The sequence below is a fragment of the Lissotriton vulgaris genome, chromosome 7, assembly GCF_964263255.1.
Source record: "Lissotriton vulgaris chromosome 7, aLisVul1.2, whole genome shotgun sequence".
Taxonomy (NCBI): domain Eukaryota; kingdom Metazoa; phylum Chordata; class Amphibia; order Caudata; family Salamandridae; genus Lissotriton; species Lissotriton vulgaris.
Window position 1 is genome coordinate 315,645,837 of NC_141695.1, and position 22,710 is coordinate 315,668,546.

The window sequence follows — 22,710 nt, forward strand, 5'->3', positions numbered from 1 at the left end:
AGGGTGAGAGGATTATGGAGCAATAGTCCTGCAACCAGTTGATTTGAGGGATAACCAGGTAGTAACGTGAAGCTGAACTTAACTAGCAGGCTGGTGAGTAGAATGGCAATGTATGCCCAAAGTGTACTGGTCCCATGTTATGAAGTGCTTTGGGTGAACCACATACACAAATTGAACTTGCACGCTTGCAGACCGGTAATCTGTGCAGGGAACAAAGATGTGTAACAGAACATGGTTTAGGGATGTAAAGAATTAGTCTAGCTGCTCCATTCTGAACTATCTTCAGACGCTTCAGAATGTGTAACCGGGGTCCCATTTACAGGGAATTCCCAAAAATCCATCCTATTGGGGATCAAGGTGGGCAGCAGTAGAGGAACTTATTTTATAGCACGTTGTATGGATGTCGAAACCCAAAGCAGCAACACTATTTATCTTAGTGGAGAGGAACAGAGTGTTATCAAAAATCACACTTAAATTTGGGGCTGATTTTGTCTTCTGCCACCACTCAGGGGTCAAAGTCTAAGAATGTTTGCCGAAGATCAACACGTCGGTTTTGTCTCCATTCAATTTTAACCAGTTAAGACTTGTCCATCGTGCTACTGCTGAAATGAAGTTTTTGAAGCTATCTTAGTGGTTTAAAGTTTATGAAAATTGAAAAATGATTTGTGCATCCTCTACATACAATATGAATTTAAGCCAAAAGATTTTACCAGAGGATTCAGGGTGACTCGACAGATAATGCGTTTGGGGCCAAGGTGCTAAAGTATATGTGTGTCTAGAACAGAATAGCTCTGAGTTTCCTTGAAATGTTCAAAGTTGGACTTTTAAAAATAGTTTTTCGATGCCTAACTCAATGGTGCTGAAATCATGTCCTCCGGAAAATGTGTTTTCGCTTGGAAATTCCAACATATTCACCTCCCCTACCAGGAGTATTGAGAGCCAACAGGTATGTGTGGCTGGCAACCAGAGAAAGATGTGGATAATTATCCTATTGAGCATGATTGCTTTGCCCCTCTTTTTCTTTTTTCTTTTTTCATCTGATCCTTACTCTCCCTCACACCCGTCCAAGTTGACAGTGTGTGGCCTACTTCCTTACCTTTAAACATAATCACTGCTATTTAATTTAAAAACATGCACATCTGTAAAAGATGTGATATTGGAGAAGGATGTTACTTTCCTTATTATGGGGTTCCTCGTTGTATGTCAAATTCGTCTTGGACTTTGTGTTGATTAATGAAGTGCTTTCCATTTCCACACTCACTTAATAGAAAACAACAACAACAACCAGCAAACCGTCCCAGAACGTGACAAAGAGAAAGTGGTGCAGCAGCTGGTGGCCCTTCTACAAGAGCAGGCAGAGGTTATTAACAAACAGGTAAGGCCCTTGCTTGTTGTCGCCCCATCTGAGTAAAACAGTTCACGTGTCTCTGTGTTCCTCTTTATCCCTGTCTCTAGGACAGTGTTGCTCTACTTCCGGTTGTCTCCGAACTATGGAACGGCGTCACTCTACCCTTGGTTTTCTAAGTCCCGGATGTGGCAAGACTTTGCTCCCAGTCCCCTCAGTCTCTATCATGGTGCTGCTCTGCCCTGATTTCCCCAGTCTGTGATCTCATGCTAGATCCTGGGCTGGTACCGCTCCATTTATGGAATAATGCTGTTTTCTTCATTTCCTTCAGTCCCTGGGGTGGTGCTTCCCACTGCCCTGGTTCTTGATGTCTCTTGGAGAGTGATGATCTGCCCCAGGCTCTCTTGTCTTTTGGATGGCACTACTCTACCTGTTTTCTCAGGCTAAGGACTGGTGTTGCGGCACCTCAGTTTCTGGAATTAGGGCTGCCCTGTGTTGATTTTGTTTTTAAGTCTCTTGTGTTTTCAGTCCATGCAATGGCGTTGCTGGGCTCCTCTGCCCTTCTTTTCTTAGTCACTGGGAATAGATACGGCTAATCTGGCCTACGTCCTTTCAGTCCCTACAGTGGTGCCACCGTACTCTGGTTCTCCCAGGCGCTGTCACATGCATGGCTCTACTTCGGTTTATTCAGTCCCTTCATCGTTGCTGTTGGTCCTGCTTTGTGCTGCACACTGACTCATTTTTGTTGCTCCTCAGATTGAAGAGGACCCAATGCTTCGAGGTGCCCTTAGTCGCATGTCGTACCGCAGCTTCTCGCGGCTGGCTGAGGTCTTCACCAGCCAGGCCGAGGTACCTGTGCAGCAAGAGCCTAACATTAGCCCCGAGCTCACCAAGATTGCCCTGACAATGGAGCTGACCAGGAAGGTTGCTGGAATCAACAGCTACCCCGTGCAGACTCTAATGGGGTACAGCATGCAGTACATGGATATGTTCGTACCGTGGTTGCAGCAGCAAGGAGGCTGGGTAAGTCTTCATCATAAACAGCGGAACTGAATAGTGTAAGTAATGTTAGAAGTGCAGAATAGCTGGAGAGGAGAGACGGGTGCAAGAGACAGGTGAGCTGGGTAATTGAGACACATGAGATGGGCAGCTGAGACTAGTGATAGGGGTGGCAGAAACTGCGGAGAGTGGCAGCCGAGACTGGTGATGCGGGCAGCCGAGACTGGTGATGCGGGCAGCCGAGACTGGTGATGCGGGCAGCCGAGACTGGTGATGCGGGCAGCCGAGACTGGTGATGCTGGCAGCAGAAACTGTTGAGAGTGGCAGCAGAATTTGTGGAGAGTGGCAGAAGGCAGAGATTGGTAATGCAGGCAGCAGAGACTTGTAATGCAGGCCGCAGAAACTGTGGAGAGTGGCCGCAGAAACTGTGGAGAGTGGCCGCAGGCAGAGGAGACTTGTAATGCAGGCAGGAGAAACTGGGGAGAGTGGCGCAGAAACTGGGGAGAGTGGCAGCAGGCAGAGATTGGTACTGCAGGCAGCAGAAACTGGGGAGAGTGGCCACAGAAACTGGGGAGAGTGGCCGCTGAGACCACCCACCGACCCCACCGACCCAGACACCGCCGCGACCAACCTCACACAGTGGATCAACGACTGCTCCAACACCCTCGCCCCTCTCAAGACCTCCACAACCAACCACACCAACAAGAAAGCCGCCTGGTTCACCGAAGACCTCCGGATCTCTAAGCACACCTGTCGGAAGCTGGAGAAGAAATGGCTCCACAGCCGAACACCAGACAGCCACACAGCCCTCAAGAGCACCACCCGCAGACACCACCAACTCATCAGGACCGCCAAGAGGACCTCCTTCAAGGATCGCCTGGACAACAACGCACACCACACCAAAGAGCTCTTCAGCATCGTGAAAGAGCTCTCCAAACCCAGCTCCAACACCAACGACATCCCACCATCACAAGACCTGTGCGACTCCGTGGCCACCTTCTTTCACCACAAGATCACCGACAGCCACAACAGCTTCCACGCCGACCCCCCCGCACCGACCACCGAGTCCACCACCCCTGCGACTACCACCCGCACTAGTCGCCTGACCGCCTGGTCCAGCGTCAGCGACGAAGACACCATCAAAGCCATGAACTCCATCCACTCCGGATCCCCATCGGACCCCTGCCCTCACCACGTCTTCAACAAAGCCAGCACAACCATCACGCCCCACCTCTGGAAAACAATCAACTGGTCCTTTGAGACAGCCACCTTCCCGGAAAGCTGGAAGCACGCTGAGATCAACGCCTTTCTGTAGAAGCCCAAGGACCTCAAGAACCTCAGCCCATCTCCCTGCTCCCATTCCCGGCAAAAGTGACTGAGAAGATTGTCAACAAACAGCTAACCCGCTACCTCGAAGACAACAACATCCTGGACCCTTCCCAATCCGGTTTTCGCAGCAACCACAGCATAGAGACCGCCCTCATCGACGCCACTGACGACATCAGGACCCTGATGGACAAAGGAGAAACAGCCGCCCTCATCCTCCTGGACCTACCAGCAGCTTTTTTTCGACACACGATGCCACCGCACCCTATCAGCACGCCTCCATGACGCCGGTATTCAAGAGAAGGCCCTTGCCTGGACCACATCCTTCCTCTCTGGCAGAACCCAGAGCGTCCGCCTCCCACCCTTCCGCTCAAAAACCACTGAGATCATCTGCGGCGTCCCACAGGGATCCTCCCTCAGCCCGATGCTGTTCAATATCTACATGGCACCTCTCGCCTACGTCTCACGACAACATAACCTCAGCATCATCTCCTACGCCGACGACACCCAGCTGATCATATCCCTCACCGAAGACCCCCACACCGCCAAAGCCAACCTCCACAGAGGAATGGAGGCCGTAGCCGACTGGATGAAGGACAGAAGACTGAAGCTGAACTCAGACAAGACGGAGGTCCTCATTCTCGGACCCACCCCATTAGCCTGGGACGACTCTTGGTGGCCCATATCGCTAGGCACAGCCCCAGAACCCACGAACCACGCACGCAACCTGGGTGTCATCCTCGACTCCACCCTCTCCATGACCAGGCAAGTCAACGCCGTCTCCGCGTCCTGCTTCAACACTCTCCGAATGCTCGGCAGGATCTTCAAATGGATCCCTCTCGACACAAGAAAAACATTTACCCAGGCCCTCATCACCAGCAGACTCGACTACCGGAACTCCCTCAACTCAGGAACAACAAACAAGCTCTTGAGACGACTACAACGAATCCAGAACGCCTCGGCTCAACTGATCCTTGACGTCCCCCGCCGCAGCCACATCACACCCCACCTGAGAGGTCTGCACTGGCCCCCCGTCAACAAGAGGATCACCTTCAAACTCCTCATCCATGCACACAAAGCACTACACAACACCCGACCTACTTACCTCAACAACCGACTCCGCTTCCACACCCCCACCCGAAGCCTCCGCTCAGCCACCGCTCCCTCGCCACAGTCCCTCGTATCCGGAAAACCACCACCGGCGGCAGATCCTTCTCCTACCTCGCAGCCAAGACCTGGAACACTCATGGGTATGTAGTGCGCTTTAGAAATGCAGTGATTGATTGATTGATTGAAAAGCTACGGAGAGTGGCCGCAGAAACTGGGGAGAGTGGCCGCAGAAACTGGGGAGAGTAGCCTCAGAAACTGGGGAGCGTGGCCTCAGGCAGAGATTTTTAATGCAGGCAGCAGAGACTGGGGAGAGTGTCAGCAGACGCTGGGGTGACGGGCAGCAGACGCTGGGGTGACGGGCAGCAGACGCTGGGGTGACGGGCAGCAGACGCTGGGGTGACGGGCAGCAGACGCTGGGGTGACGGGCAGCAGAAGCTGGGGTGACGGGCAGCAGAAGCTGGGGTGAGTGGCAGCAGAAGCTGGGAAGACTAGCAGCAGAGAGTGAGGATTCTGACAAGAGGGAGACAGTAAAGGTAAAGGTTACCAGATGAGACAAGTAGCAGAGGCAGAAGCAATTGCTGTGTTGATGACAAACGCTGGCAGGGGGACATCCAGCATAGGGAGGAAAGGCATGTAGCAAATAGACAGGTGATGAGCAACACCGGGAGAGGATAAAGGCAACAAAGAAATTCCAGGGCACAAGCAGAGGGGCATAGGAGGTCCGGTAGGTATTCAGCTTAGTGTGTAAGGGAGAAGCAAGCAACACTCCTATGGTACATAGGTAGCATAGGAAACATAGACTGACAGTGGAGGCGGAAAATGGGCAGCACCAGAACTTTAAAGACTACTTGCATTGTCAGTCATAAGGTATCAAGTACAGTTGGAGGATACAGGCTTCAGATGTAGCAGAGGTGGAAAATACCTACAGGGAAGGTAAGCATTCAGTACAGGAGAGATGGTTCACAAATCCTTGAGACATCCAGCACCAGTAAAGGACATCACAGGCAGGATGGAGAGCAGCACAGGCAATGTAGATTGGCAGTAAAAGTAGTGGAAATGGGTTATACAGGAAGCAAACGCAAGGAAAACATTCAGTGCCTTGAAGGGACACAAAAGAACAGAACGTTCGAGGCATGTGGGCTGCTGAATTCATATCTGTGCATAGATCGCCACCTAGTGTTGGGTCCGGATGATTGCACATTGTTGTCCTGGAAGAGTCTTCGAAGTATCACGAGATAGGTGGCTCCTCCCCTGGACTACAGTGCGCATGGGCATCGCCTCCATCCCCAGATTGTTTTTTTCCGCCATTGGGTTCGGATGTGTTTCGGTTCCCTCTGTCGGAACCGATAGTTGTTCAACTTCTACTCGAGACCAAAAGGTCTTTAGGCTGGGCGTCGGTATAGTTGCGTACGGGTTTCTTTCTGACTCTCAGCTCCGATCTCTTGCTGCCCTTCCACGTGCTTTCGGCGCGGTCGGGCCTATACTACACTCTTGCTATGGAGCGAACTCCGTTTAAGAAGTGCCCGTTGTGTCACTCTAAATACTCGCACCTCGACGTGCACCCGGTGTGCAATACCTGCTTGTCGCCGGATCACCGCGAGGACACCTGCATGGCGTGTTCGAAATTCAGGAGTAAAAAGACTTTAAAGATTCGTCGGGCCAATAGGCTCCAGGCTAGGTTATCGGCCACGGCGCCCCCGCCAGACGACATTTTCCAAGAATATGTCGAGGGAGAAGACGACGTGCAAGGTTCGGACTCTAATCCCGCATCCAAGGGAGAGACCTACGACGCGGGTGAGGAAAACTTTGACGAAGTCACCGACGAGGTAGGGGACGACGATCAGGCTTTTACCACGATGGGAGATAGCTCGGAGGAAGAGCATCCCCAACCTGACTCAGGGGTTGTTCCCCTTCATACGACCCGGGTCGAGGGATCGCCTTCGGGCCTTACCCAAGATCTAACTATGAGTCCTACGTCCCCGCCTCCGGGCCCGGTCACGGACATTTATGACCCATCACTTACGTCGAAGAAAACGAAAGTGAAGCCAACCGGTCACGCATCCTCGGATGCGAAACCGAAAGTGGCGCAGGTGAAGAAGGTTCTGGAGGTGTCAACTTCCAAGAAAACCAAAATGGCCGAATTGAAGAGCAACGCCAAAATGGCCGACCCGAAGCCCTCGGGGTCGGCGCCGAAGGCGAAGTCCTCCGACGCTGCTGCGTCGGCGCCGAAAGGGGTCGCGGACCCGAAGACTGCTTCGAAGAAGCATCAGGGCGACGACGCGCATAGGCATGGGGCGTTGGCCCCGAAGAAGGTGCCTGCCGGCGAACAGGCTCTCGAGGATGAGGGGTCGCTCGAACCGGCCTAGCCCTCTCCGGCCTGGACAAAGAAGGTTGCGGAATCCTTGCAGCGGATCCGAAAGGCCAGTGTGGTTCCCGCTCAGGACACCAGTGCGCCTAAGCTGACGCCTAAGCCTGCGAGGGAGCAAACGCCTATCCGTTTCACCCTACCGCCCAAGTCGGCGCCGAAGGCCTTCGCGCCGAAACAGGGCGGACCCTCGGGGGAGGCATTAACGCCGAAGGCTGCCTTGGCGGTGTCGAAGCTTCGTCTCCAGCCGCTTGCGGAAGAGGAACGTCGTGCGGTAATCATCGACGCCAACACCGGAAAACTGTCGCTCCTTAAACGGAAGGTCACGACGGAGCCGACGTTGGAACCCTTTAAGATCCCTCTCAAAAACAAAAGGGACTCCGAGGACTCTTCGGCTTTGGTGGAACCTGTGTCCCCGCAAACCCTAGGACACTCGCCGACGCATTCCGCCGCAGCCGATGCGGACGAGGAAGGTGACGAGTACAACTATCCGGCGTACTCGGATCCGGAGGAGGAGCACGTACCGTGGTCCGCCGGAGGCGACACGGAGGACCCGCAGTCGGGTCAGGACACTCAACTTTTCGCGGCCAAGACGTCCCCGACTGAGGACTCGGCGGCCTTCAATGCTCTGATAGAGAGAGCTGCTGCTAACCACGACGTCGAGCTGCACTCGGACCCCGTGGATGTGGACTTCTTGTTCGACACCTTCTCGGTAGCCGAAAAGTCTGTCAAAACACTACCGATGCTTAAGGGGGTGCTTAAACATGCAACGGAGGTTTTCAAGGAGCCCACCCGAGCGCGTGTGGTCAACCCTCGCATCGACAGGAAATATAAGGCAGCGCCCACGGATCCTACATATATCAAGGGACACTTGCCATTGGACTCCTTGGTTGTTTCCAACGCTCGGAAGAGGGCGAACTCTCAAACTACTGGTGACGCTCCTCCCCCAGACAAAGAATCCAAGATCTTTGAGGCCTCAGGCAAACGAATTGCTGCACAGGCAGCTAATATCTGGAGAATATCTAACACCCAAGCATTACTTGCACGTTATGATAGGGCCCATTATGACACATTAGAGGCCATACTGCAACACTTGCCTGACCAATACAAGGAGGCGGGAGAGATGCTCATTCAAGAGGGTAAACTCATTACGAATGCATCCATCAAATGTGCACTGGATGTGGCAGACACAGCCTCCAGGGCTATCAATACCAGTGTGCTGCTTCAACGCCATGCCTGGCTTAGAATTTCGGGGTTCAAACCCGACATCCAAACTACGATCCTCAATCAAACAGTGAATCCTGACCACCTGTTTGGCCCTGAGGTGGATGCCACACTGGAGAAAATAAAAAAAGATACGGAAACTGCCAAGTCTATGGGGGCTTTACAAAGTCAGCAGTTTCGGAGTGGTTCCTTTCGCCGCTCAAACTCCAGAGGCACCTCAAGGGGACAGGCGTCCCAGTCAACCCAATATTACAAGAGTAACACCCAAGCCTCGTATAACAACAAGGGTCGAGGTGGTTACAGAGGCAATAATGTCAAGGGCAGGGGACGTGGAAACAATAGCTCCAGGTCCACCACCACCAACAAACAGTGACGTCTTGTCACTGCCCCCCGACCATGCAACACCGGTTGGGTGGGAGACTCCAGCAGTTCCTGCCGGCGTGGAAGTCCATCACCACGGACAGGTGGGTGAGGTCTATTATCCAGTACGGGTACTGTCTAGAGCTTACGTCCATTCCACCGGACATACCCCCAAGAAGCCGTCCTATGTCAGGCGAGCACTTGACCTTGTTGCAGCAAGAAGTTCTCGTCATGCTGCAAAAAGGGGCTATAGAGCTTGTTCCATTGCAAGAGCGGGGAACAGGGGTTTACTCCCTGTATTTTCTGATTCCCAAGAAGGACGGATCCCTCAGGCCGATCCTGGACCTCAGGCCCCTGAACTGGTACATCCTCTCGGAGCACTTCCATATGCTCACGTTGCAGCAGGTGCTTCCCCTGCTTCAACAGGGGGACTTCCTGGCTACGCTGGATCTGAAAGATGCCTATTTTCATATCCCCCTGCATCCTTCCCACAGGAAGTATCTCAGATTCACGATCTTAGACCAGCATTACCAGTTCAAGGTTCTGCCGTTCGGGGTCACCACGGCACCGAGAGTGTTTACCAAGTGCCTAGCGACTGTGGCAGCGCATCTCCGTCGCCAGCACGTCCACGTCTTTCCCTACTTGGACGACTGGCTCATTCAAGCAAGGACAGAACGGCAGTGCGTCGACCACGTGTCACGCACCATCCATCTCCTGCATGATCTGGGATTCTCTCTGACCTACCCGAAGTCCCATCTCCAGCCCGCCCACGTGCGACAGTACCTGGGTGCGACAATCGACACTCTGGCAGCCACAGCGCAGCCAAATTCAGTGAGAATTGCCAGTATCCAGGCGCTGATCCAACGATTCAGACCCCAACACTCGCTTCCAGCGAAAGTGTTCATGAAGTTGATAGGCATGATGGCCTCCTGCATCTCCATTGTCCCGCACGCGAGACTACATATGCGTCCGCTTCAGGAGTGCCTTGCACGTCAGTGGACTCAGGCTCATGGGCAACTGACAGACCTAGTGTTGGTGAGCGGTCGGGCATACAACTCTCTGCATTGGTGGAATCCACACAACCTTTGCAAGGGCCGACCATTCCAGGAGCCTGTCCCACAGATTATCCTGACGACGGACGCCTCTCTCCAGGGATGGGGAGCGCATGTACTCCATTACACTGTGCAGGGACTATGGACACTACAGCAAAGGAGGTTGCACATCAATGTGTTGGAACTGATGGCAATCTTCATGGCCTTGAAGGCGTTCAAAGTACATCTGTGCAACAAAGTCGTGTTGATCCGGACGGACAACATGACAGCCATGTACTACATCCAGAAGCAGGGAGGCACGCACTCTCCACAGCTGTCTCATCTGGCTCAGAGCATGTGGAAGTGGGCCATTCAGAGGAACATCTTCCTCATGGCAGAGCATCTCCCGGGCAAGGACAATCAGATGGCGGATCTGCTCAGCAGGCACAGCCATCAGATGCACGAGTGGGAGATACATCCATCAGTACTCCAACCGTACTTCCAAAGGTGGGGTCATCCAGAGATAGACCTGTTCGCCACAAAGGAGAACGCAAAATGCCAAAGCTTCGCCGCCAGGTTCCCACACCCCCAATCACAGGGCAATGCGATGTGGATGAACTGGTCAGGCAAATTTGCGTACGCTTTTCCCCCAGCACCTCTGATACCGCTGGTGGCACGCAAGCTCAGGCAGCACTCGATGACTCTCATCCTGGTTGCTCCAACGTGGGCTCGCCAACCATGGTACACCACGTTTCTAGAACTGTCCGTGGTACCGCATCAGAGGCTACATCTCACACCCAGCCTTCTGACGCAGAGCCATGGCGACATTCAGCACCCAGATCCGCAACAGCTCAACCTGGCGATCTGGCTCCTGAAGTCCTAGAGTTTGGCTACCTTAATCTACCTCCCGATTGCATGAACATCATTCGGGAGGCAAGGAAGCCCACTACTAGAGCTTGTTATGCGGCTAAATGGAAGAGGTTTGTCATCTACTGTGTTAACCACGATATTGACCCGCTAGATGCTTCCATTCAAAACATCATTTGTTACCTGTTCCACCTGTACCAATGCAATCTGGCATACTCTTCCATCCGCATTCACCTGTCTGCTATGGCAGCATACCTCCAGAATAGGCAGCACCTGTCACTCTTTAAGGTCCCTGCTATCAAGGCCTTTCTGGAAGGACTCAAAAGGGTCATTCCACCAAGGACCCCACCAGCTCCGGAATGGAACCTCAATGTGGTTCTTACGAGGCTGATGGGTCCTCCCTTTGAGCCACTGCACTCTTGTGAGCTTCAGTTTCTGACTTGGAAGGTTGCGTTCTTAGTAGCAATTACATCGCTACGGAGGGTTAGCGAGCTGCAGGCGCTCACCATCCAAGAACCTTACTTCCAGGTACATGCTAACAGGGTGGTGCTCCGCACTAACCCTAAATTCCTACCCAAAGTGGTATCCCAATTCCACTTAAACCAGACAATTGAATTGCCGGTGTTTTTCCAAAACCCAGAGACGCTGGCGGAGCGCATGCTCCACACCCTTGATGTTAAGAGGGCCTTGATGTATTATGTAGACAGGACAAAAGATTTTCGCAAAACCAAGCAGCTTTTTGTTGCTTTTGCCACACACCACAAGGGAAACGCTATCTCAAAAGCAGGGATTGCTAGGTGGATAGTAAAGTGCATTCAGATCTGTTACGCTAAAGCTAAGCGCACCCTCACTATCCCACCGAGGGCCCACTCCACCAGAAAGTTGGGGGCCTCTATGGCTTTCCTAGGTAACATTCCCTTAGAAGATATCTGTAGAGCAGCCACATGGTCTACCACACATACTTTCACTAAGCACTACTGTGTAGACGTGCATTCCAAACAGCAGGCAGCTGTTGGTCAGGCTGTTCTAAAAACACTTTTTCAGACCGCTGCTGCTGGCACGGGCGGCCGCCGATAATGGAGGGACTGCTATGTATTCTATGCACAGATATGAATTCAGCAGCCCACATGCCTCGAACTGCAAATGCTACTTACCAGTATGCATCTGTTCTTGGCATGTAGGGCTGCTGACATTCATATCGCCCACCCTCCTCCCCGGCGCCTGTAGCAGCTGCAGTATTCATATATATATATGCTCATAGCATGGTCATCACTCACATACTTCACTCCATCTCTGCCAATGGCTAAAAACAATCTGGGGATGGAGGCGATGCCCATGCGCACTGTAGTCCAGGGGAGGAGCCACCTATCTTGTGATACTTCGAAGACTCTTCCAGGACAACAATGTGCAATCATCCGGACCCAACACTAGGTGGCGATCTATGCACAGATATGAATGTCAGCAGCCCTACATGCCAAGAACAGATGCATACTGGTAAGTAGCATTTGCAATCTCTGGCAGGCAAGAAGATTGTACAGCTGAAGCACATCGCCACTGGCAAGGGAGGTGGACAGCATAGTCAGGTGAGAAATATAGCGTGCAAAAAAAGACGGAGCAGAGATGGGCAATAGAGGCTCTAGAAGTGGGCATTATGAGAGACATCCAGCACATATAAGCAAGACCTGATGCACAGAGAGTACAGATCATCAGTACATCAATTCAATGCAAAGATGTGGCATGAGGCAGTTGGGAGAAAGGAACGATCTGGCGAGTGTGCAGCACAAGCACATAAGACAGCCCAGCCAATCAATCACATCACTTTATTTCAGATCCAAAATGTAGCCATAAAAGCACATAAAATCAAAGACAAAACAGGTATGAATCCATGTCATAAAAAGAAAGGACAAACCCGCGTATATAATGGTCATAGCTGACGATATAAATTCACATTAATCAAACACCACCAATAAGGCAGACATATCAATTCCTGCCCCTCTAGCCTAGGCACTAGTTACAGGAGCGGTTCTTAAAATCAAATAACAGAAAAGTTATAATAAGCTGCCCATAAGTGAAGCCTCATACTCAACCCAGTCACAATTCATTAGAAATTAACAGCACCCACAAATCATTTATTTCCCAAACTGCGAGTATTGACCCCTTTGAATAGTTCCATCCTGTTAAAATAGTAATGATTTCCTTCTATTGAGAACGGAATGGAACAATGTTGATGCAGTTGGATAGGGAATTTAATTGCTGCAGATAGACCAAAGCTAGTCTGGAATTCTGATACCCTGTAACTTAATGATTAGGAATTTAAAACCTTTTGGTAAATCTGGGTAAAATTGGCAGAAGAAGGTAAAATGCGACAGGCTTGTGGGGAGGATTCGTCACAGGGACAAATTGAAACTTTAAAGATACATCAAATTGACCAAGTAAAAACCCAAGGTGCCACCTCCACAAATCCTCGCCTAAACCTGTTTAATGGTAGTCTATCCCAGAACCCATCAATCCATACCAAATATGGTTCCAGGGTTAATGAGCTATACAATTCCAAATACTCCCTGACAGTTGATGTTCTTAATTCTAATTCCTCCCAACTGACTTTCATCCTAGACTTAAAAGCGAATTTAACCCAGGTCCGGTCAGTTTTAGTTATAGAGCTTGGGTTAGTAAAAGGGTCGGCCTTCCAAGCATCATCAGTTTAGCCCTAAGATAGCTGAACCAAGTGATTTTCAATGCTTTCACACGAAAGGCGATCCTCAATAATCTCCCTATTGAGTTAGGCATGCGGATTCGCCTAAATTGAACGTCACAGAAGCAGCATGGCCGACTTGATAATATCCTCCTCATATTCCATCCCCAGCTCCTGCTGTGTGATACAAGTAAGGCAAGCGGGGGGTGGGGGGGGAACACCCAGAATTTGCCTAAGCACCCTTTTTTGCTAGCCCTGAAGGGAGCTTATATTAGAGTAACCCTAGATACCCGAGCCATATGTAAGGACTGGGAGGCACTTTCTCTTGTAGATCTCCCAAAGAGTTTTCTTTCCCTCTGCGCTTGGCCAAATTAAAAAAAATGTCCACCAAGATTAAGTTTCCAAGGCATACTAGCAATGCAGGGTCCCCAATTGCCCTTAACGTCCCTGACTACCCCCAAGTAGGAAAAATCCTGGGTCTGCGGCACCGGTTGGGCTTTTAAAAATATACCTGCATCTTATACTGTCTTCACTTGCACACCATTATATAGGTTTTTGCTTGGTTAGTAACCAGGCCTAATGACCCCATAAAAGTCTTGAAGTAGGGCATTTAGGCCTTTAGTCGTTCTCAAAAGTAAAACATCAGTACGCTCACCTTTTGCCTACTGATTGAGTTTGCGCCTGAGACGTAGCTAGGCCGTTTCTATTCAAAAGGAAGACTAGGAGGGCTAGCACACAGCCCGGTGCACCCCTCACCCTAGCTCAAAGCAGTCTTTCCGTTCACCGGAGGGGCTGTACCTGACAGAGCTGACAGATCATAATAAAGGGCTCACAAAAACTGAACCAAATCGTTCTCAACACCTAAGTCAACAAAGATCTCCCAGAGTTTAGCCTAACTATGCTATCGAAGGTGCAGGATAGATCCAGGAAGGCCAGGCAAACACTAGCCTGCTTAGCAATAGTGTAATTTGAGACTATAAGTCTAAGTTTAAACTTTTCTCCAGCGTGCCTAGCCCCTCTCGGGAATCCACACGGCACCTCCCATAGCCTGCTACTTCCCCTTAGCCAAAGTTAGGAGACTCCCCAGGACAGTCCTCTCGGCCAATTTCACCGTGAAATCTAGCAAGGATATGGGCGGTAGCACTCCCGTAATAGAGGGTTGCCCTTCTTGAAGATCGGCACAATAACAACAATGTGCATGATTGTGGGAGTCCCACCTTGCAGACCTTGTTGAAGCAATTACATAGGAGACAGGCCCAAAAATTCACATGAGGCTTTATACAAATCCATCGGCCTTCCATCAGGTCCAGGGCCTTTTGGCAAGGGCTCCTATTAATTGGCTCCGTCACCTCTTCAATGGTGAGTTTCAGATCTAAGCGGAACAACACCTCCTTCTGAATATATTGATTAGATATACTGTCCATTTACTTTTTTTGAATGGTGACCTCAAGCTTTCAGGCTAATATAATTAGGACAGTGTTAGATGTAATGCTTAAAGGCTTGCAGTTATTAGCCTCCAGCCAAAAGGCCCAATGGTTTTTCAGCCTACAGGCCCTGACCAGATTTCCCCAGGATTTCTTATGTAGTTCTTTTTTCCTATACCTTAAGGCAGCGTTGTACTCTGCTGTACGCTGTTGGAATTTTCCAAAATCCCTGGTTATCTCCTTTAAAGCTTTGTGTAACATAGAGGCCTTCCTACAGTGCAGGTCGAACTACTTAACCTTATAGGTCCCTGGTTTAATGGATTTCATAAGACTATCATTAATAAAACAAACTTCACCTGGGCAAAAAGATTAGCCACCTCTCCGGGGTCATTATTATTAGCTGTCAAACATTTTATCATCGTGAGAAGATGGTTCAAGCTAAATTTTGACAGGAAAGAGGTCAAATTTTCTCCACACTAAGCGCAGCCCTTGTGATTTGACCATTATAAGGTACATAGACACGGATATGGCTCCCCCTCCCCCATCCAGGGGAGACCTAAATTCAGGTTTATGGGATTGTAATCCCTATATGCACAAACAACAATAGCTGCCCTAGGCACCAAGAGCAACAGATCGCGTGTTAGGAAAATAAAGTCAATAGTAGAAGAGTATTCCCTCCCTTCAAAAGTGGCCTTAGAATGATCATTAGGTTCCCTCAGTACAGTCACATTAGTAAGGTCGAAAGTCTTGATCAGATGAAGAGTTTTCCCACTCTGGTCCATGGGGTAAAATAATCAAGTCCCTTACCACTGTTATCAGACAAATTGCACCCTTTAACCAGCTGAGAGATTCCAAGTTTAGCCTTAATATTCCACCCTAAAATAATTTCATATCCTTTGTGCAAATTAGCATATTTAACTTCCAGACCACAAATAAAGTCATATAACCTGTTAACATAGTAGTAAAGTCTATATCAAAATGGGAATTATAGAAAGTTAATACAAACAATATTTAATACAGTAGGCCACGTAAGTAAAAATGGTTAAAATAAAGTGCAACTAGAGGTAACCAGGCTGAATTTGCAGTCCAAAGTGAATTTGATCCATGTCATAAACCCTGCCTTTGCTGTAGCAGACGAAGAAGTCACTGCAGGGACTATGTGGGAGCATTAACCATACATGCTTATGGTTTGCCTAGACCAAGTTTCTTGGAAAAAAATGATATCATAGTCCCGTATGAAGTTAACCCATTCCTCGCAGCCCACCATGCTTGCCAGACCGGCAATATTCCAAAAAAGGATCTCAATCACTTGGCTGTGACTCTCAGTGGTAGTAATGTCGCAAAAACAGTAGAATCAGTAGAGTTTACATTTGGCTAGCCCTTGTGGTGTGGGAGATCGTGGAGTAGACTGACACAGGGCCCTAAGGGGAACTCATCCCTACTGGCCTCCTCGACATAGGCCTTCTTAGCCGCGTAAGGAACACAGTCTATGGCAGACAAATAATCTAGTGAGCAAAAACGATTTTGGACAGGGATGTCAAAAGAGCATAGTAGGTGGGCTTTATACAGGAGGAACTTGCCCTGACACCCGGGTTAGTAACCAGACGTCGAGGCTTATAAGCTGCAGATTACACACTGTGCATAGATCGCCACCTAGTGTTGGCCCCGGATGTTTGCAATTTATCGTTGTCCTGAAAAGTTCTTGGAAGTCACGAGATAGGTGACTCCTCCTTAGGACCACATTGCGCATGGGCATTGGCTCCATCCACAGATTGTTTTTTTCCACCATCGGGCTCGGATGTGTTTCCTACGCTGCGGTTTGGAACCGAATTTCCTTCGGCGCACAATCCTCACCCAGTTCGACGGTATTGTTTTGATCGCGCTCCACAACGATGCGATTCTTCACCACTTCGAAGTCTTCAATTCCGGTCGCCGACGAAGGCCTTCGGGCCTACTTAGGCCTTACTCTCTAGCTCATGGAAAGGACGCCATTCAAGAAGTGTCCTCAATGTGGGTCGAAGTTTCCCCACACAGATCTACATGAGGTGTGCAACCTTTGCCTCTCACCGGAGCAGGAGGCCAAAGACTGTTCCGCCTGTGCCTCTTTCCACTCCAAAAAGATGATTCGGGATCAACTAGCTCGAAGAACAATGGCTCGCTTGTCCGCGTCGATTCCCGACGACATCTTCGAAGAAGGCGTCGACGAGCCAGAACACCAGCTGGCCGAAGAAAGTGCCAGCTCCTCTGATGGCGAAGACTCAGACGTCAAGGACATCACTCCATCTCAACGGGTCGTAAGTGAGACGGCCGACCCCAAACCTTCCTCGACACCCTCAAAAAAGGCTTCGGTCATACCCTCACCTTCGGGCCCGGGTGCACACCGAGAGATGTCTTCCCACGCCCTGCCTTCGGGCTCCTAATAAACAAAAAGAATGCCAATACTGTATCTCTATTTCACTAAATAACCATAAACCATACGAATCGCACACTATGGTTCGTTGACAAGTTTTGTCTGAATAAATCACTTTTTTATTTTAGATTTATATTTCTCAAAAGGTAGTTTGGTTATTATTTCACCACTTTAACACAAAATACAAGACCTCCTATACAAATTAACACAAATACAAAAGAAAACATTTAGGCAAGTTTACATATATATACAATATTCATTCATTCAAATGCAGTCATACCCTCTCATACAAACACAGCCATCAACATATTCATATATGCACACTCATATATATATATATATATATATATATATATATATATATATATATATATACACACACTGGAATTACAATCTTCACAGTACGCCATCAAAAGTCACTTTCTTAAAAAAAAGTTTTTGTTGAAAAAACTCAAGCTCAATCCTTCTGCTTAAATGGCAGTAATAGTCTACACGTTTCGAACTCTCAGTGTCTTGGGAGTTCTCATCAGGACATAAAGCTGCGAAGAAAGGAAAACAAAACCTTTCTTTAGAGGAAAGAATTCTATTCAGATACTCCTTACTACATCCTATGCCACTCCAAGCTTCCTTGTCTTACCTCTTTGAATTCAAGCTGAAATGGGAATGTGGTTTCGCCTGACGGCAGACAAGGTGTATCCAGGATCAAATTACTCTGTGCAAAGGGTAACAAAAACCAATCAAGGACATGCATACAGTAACCTTATCTTAATATACCTGTGTCTGACATAGCCAGGAACTTACTTGCAGTGTTATTGATTTGCTTGATAAATTCGGGGTGCAGCCTGTAAACAGGAGAGATGGCATTGTGACATACTGGACATCACTGCACGACTAAGGGGTCGGCAAGAAGCCTTCAGGAGGCTCAGGCTCGAGTCACCCTATCCCATGCCGACACCGAAAAAGAAGCCATCTTCCTCAACCACGCCGACCGCTGCTCCGACACCTAAGCACTCGGCTCCGAAGACTGGCACCGGCTCATCGATGACAAAACCGCACTCGTAGCCGAGTAAAAAACCAACTAAAAGTCCCAACTCTCACGCTTCGGAGCCGAAAAAACACCCGGAACCGAAAAAACACGTTCCAGTAAAAGACATTTCAAAAGGCCATACTTCTAAGCCAAAAGATTCTAGACCAGCTACCGAGTCGGTGCCGAAGAAACCTCCGGAACCGAAAACTTCGACGCCGAAGGATCTGCCAGACACAGAAGAGCTTTTTACACCAGATCATACTCAAAAGACTCTTGTAAAGGATCCTAAGACTGGCCAACTAGCTCTTAGCACCAAGAATAGACCACTAGAGGCGCCTGCACCTCCTCCTCCTACTCCTCCAAAGAGAGACATTGCAACCTCTCCATTAAGGGTCCCTTCTCCACCACCTCCCCATACTGTTCCTCCTCCTCCTCCACCTCCTCCACCACATCATTCGCCTACACCATCCACTAATCCAGATAATGATGTAGACACAGATCTGATGACACAGGTGGGGGTGCACATGACCCAGCAGGAACCAATAGTCCCCCCCTCAGTCACCTAACCCATGGGATGATTAAATCACCCCTGACGATACACATCGTCCCTAAGACGATGTGTATCCTTCCAGGCCTTCCCCACCAGAGGACACTATAGGTTTTAACCTACTAGTCCAAAGAGCTGCCCAGTACCATGGGGTTGACTTACACACCAATACTGTGGAGGAAGATTTCCTATTGGACACTTTTGATAATACACAAAGGTCCACTGCCATTTTGCCAATGCTTAAAGGGGTCATTAAGCACGCAACAGACTTATTTAAAGATCCTGTCAGGGCTCGGGTCCTTAATCCTCGCATTGAGTAAAAATACAAAGCTGCCCCTACAGACCCCGTTTACATTATAGGTCCAGCACCATTAGATTCTTTAGTAGTATCCAATGCTCGTAAACGTGCTAATTCACAGACATCAGGTGAGGCCTCACCACCAGATAAGGAATCTAAACTCCTTGATGCCTCTGGTAAGCGCACGGCGTCACAGGCAGCTAACATATGGCGCATTGCCAATACTCAAGCGTTGTTGGCAAGAGATAACCAGGCACATTATGGTGAACTGGAGTCCATGATGAAGCATCTACCAGACAAGTATAAAAATAGGGCCAATTAACTCATACAAAAAGGTAAAAATATTACTAATACTTTCATTCGGTGTGCCCTAGACGCTGCAGATACTGCCTCTAGGGCAATCAATACCAGTACCTTTTGGCGTAGACATGCATGGCTACGTATTTCAGGTTTTAAAAATGAGGTACAAAATTCCATCCTCAATCAGCCATTTGATGAAACATATTTATTTGGCCCTAATGTCGATGTGTCTTTACAGAAAATGTAAAAAGACACCGACACAGCAAAATCTATGAGTGCCTTACAGCTGCAAGCTCCCAGACGTTCTTTTTGTCGCTCATCATATAGAGGCAAATCAAGAGGCTACTCCTCCGAAAGCCCCTCCACTTACTACAAGACCCCTAGCCAATCTACATTCACAAGGGGCTACCAGAGAGGGGATTACAGGGGTAATAACAACAAAGGCAGAGGCAAAACCAACAACTCCTGCTCTGCCTCCACCCCTATCCAATGACTTTCCTCCCCTTCCCTCCCAACATTCCACTCCTGTAGGGGGAAGACTGCAACAATTCCTTCCTGCCTGGACCAACATCACATCAGACAGGTGGGTGTGACAAATTATTCAGTCCGGTTACTGTCTAGAACTAACATCTACCCCCCCAAACATACCACCCAAACAGCGTCCAATGTCACAAGAACATCTATCACTGTTAAAGCAAGAAGTAATATCTTTGCTAGAAAAAAGTGCAATAGAACCAGTTCCTCTGCACCAATAAAACAAGGGGGTTTACTCCCTATACTTTCTTATCCCTAAGAAAGATGGCTCGCTAAGGCCTATTCTAGAACTCGGACCGCTAAACATATACATACAGTCAGACCATTTTCACATGGTCACACTCCAACAAGTCCTTCCTCTCCAGTTACAAACGACTTCCTTGCTACTCTAGATCTCAAGGACGCATACTTCCACATTCCCGCTCACAGGAAGTATCTCAGATTTGCAATAGACGGGCAGCACTATCAATTCAAAGTACTCCCATTCAGAGTTACAACAGCACCAAGAGTATTCACCAAGTGCTTAGCAGTAGCGGCAGCGCATTTACGAAAACAGCACATCCACGTCTTCCCGTACCTCAACGACTGGCTCATAAAAGCCAGCTCATACAACCAGTGTGTTGAACACACTCCTACCATGATCCAACTGCTCCACAACTTGGGGTTCACAATAAACCACGTCAAGTCTCATCTGCAACCATCCAAAGTACAACAGTACCTCGGTGCTACAATAAACATCTCAACAGCGCTGGCTTATCCCACTCCAGCAAGGATGGCCAGCATGCAAACTCTTCTCACAAAGTTTCAGCCACAACACTCCCTTCCAGCACGAGTGTTCATTCAGCTCATAGGGATGATGGCGTCTTGCAATTTCATAGCCCCCATGCAAGACTTCAAATGCGTCCTCTACAAGAGTGCCTGTCACATCAATGGAACCAGGCTCAAGGTCAATTAACAGACCTAGTGTTGGTAGACGGTCGGACTCATCGCTCTCTGCAGTGGTGGAACACCAAAAACCTTTCCTAGGGACGACCGTTCCTAGAGCCAGTTCCTCAGATAATCTTAACAACAGACGGATCGCTCTCCGGCTGGGAGGCCCACCTACTGCAACACACCATGCAAGGCAGGTGGACACCACAAGAAACGGGGCGGAACACACTCCCTATAACTCTCTCATCTAGCACAAAACATATGGCGGTGGGCTATACCTCAAAACATATTCCTCTTAGCCCAGCATGTTCCAGGGATACAAAATACCATAGCAGATCTGTTAAGTCGGCAGACACAACAGATCCACGAGTGGGAACTTCATCCGCAAGTTCTTCAACCATTCTTTCAGATGTGGGGACAACCTCGGATAGACCTCTTTGCCACCCACGAAAACGCCAAATGCCCAAGCTTCGCCGCCAGATATCCACACCCACTGTCCAAAGGCAATGCGATATGAATGAACTGGTCAAACAAATTTGCGTATGCTTTTCCACCTCTGCCACTCATGCCACTAGTAGTACGCAAACTACAGTAGCAATCTCTGACCCTCATCCTAGTTGCTCCAACGTGGTCCAGACAACAGTGGTACACCACACTGCTACAACTGTCTGTAGTACCGCACCAAAAACTATACATGTCTCCACACCTTTTAACACAGAACTGTGGAGAGATAAGGCGCCCGGACCCAGCTCAGCTCAACTTTGCGATCTGGCTCCTGAAATCCTAGAATTTGGATATCTTAACCTTCCTCCAGACTGCATGAATGTCATAAAAGAAGCTAGACGTGCAACCAGTAGCGCATGTTATGCAGCTAAGTGGAAACGCTTTGTAATATATTGTCACAACAACAATATTAATCCTCTAGACGTGTCTATTCAACACATCATAGGATACTTACTGCACCTCCAAAGATGTAACTTAGCCTACACGTCTATTAGACTGCATCTTGCTGCAATAGCGGCATATCTGCAAAACAGACAGCATCTATCTCTGTTCAGAGTGCCTGCCATTAAAGCCTTTATGGAAGGCCTTAAGAGAATAATTCCTCCCAGAGTACCACCTTCACCTGTGTGGAACTTAAACATTGTTCTAACATGGCTAATGGGACCTCCCTTCGACCCTTACATAAATGTGAAGTACAATTTTTAACATGGAAGGTTGCGTTCCTAGTAGCTATTAATTCTCTGCGGAGAGTTAGTGAACTACACGCACTAACCATTCAAGAACCCTTCTTGCAAATGCATCATAATAAGGTCGTTCTCCGTACTAATCCAAAATTCCTGCCCAAATTCCTTTCTCCCTTCAACCTCAATCAATCTGTGGAACTGCCCATTTTCTTCTCGCAGCCACAGACAGTAGCAGAAAGAGCTCTTCATACCTTAGATGTCAAAAGAGCATTGCTATACTACATCGAGAGAACACAACCCTTTCGTAAGACCAAACAACTTTTAGTCTTTCTCACCACCACATAATCAATCAATCAATCAATCAATCAATCAGTGACACTTATAGAGCGTGCTACATACCCGTAGGGTCTCAAGGCGCTGGGGGGGGGGTGCCGCTACTGCTCGAACAGCCAGGTCTTCAGCTTCTTCCTGAAGGAGAGGTGGTCTTGGGTCAGGCGCAGGTCGGGAGGGAGGGAGTTCCAGGTCTTGGCGGACCTTCCTCCTGTAGTCGCTCTTCGGATGCGGGGGACGGCGGCGAGGGCGTGGTTGGCTGATCGGAGGTGGCGTTTGGGAGCGTAGAAGTTGATCCGGCTGTTGAGGTAGCTCGGGCCTTGGTCGTGTAGGGCTTTGTGTGCGTGGGTGAGGAGGCGGAAGGTGATTCTTTTGTTGACGGGGAGCCAGTGAAGGTCTCTCAG

At 49.2% G+C, this 22,710-nt stretch overlaps 1 protein-coding gene across 1 annotated transcript in view; it reads left to right on the forward strand.

Moving 5' to 3' along the window:
• BCL2L12 (BCL2 like 12) overlaps positions 1 to 22,710 on the forward strand; it is a 132,457-nt gene that overhangs the window by 101,643 nt on the left and 8,104 nt on the right. Inside the window, exons 7-8 of the mRNA XM_086930135.1 lie at positions 1,269 to 1,375; positions 2,102 to 2,368. Coding sequence (XP_086786261.1) covers positions 1,269 to 1,375; positions 2,102 to 2,368 — 374 coding nt within the window. The remainder of the gene's footprint in view (positions 1 to 1,268; positions 1,376 to 2,101; positions 2,369 to 22,710) is intronic.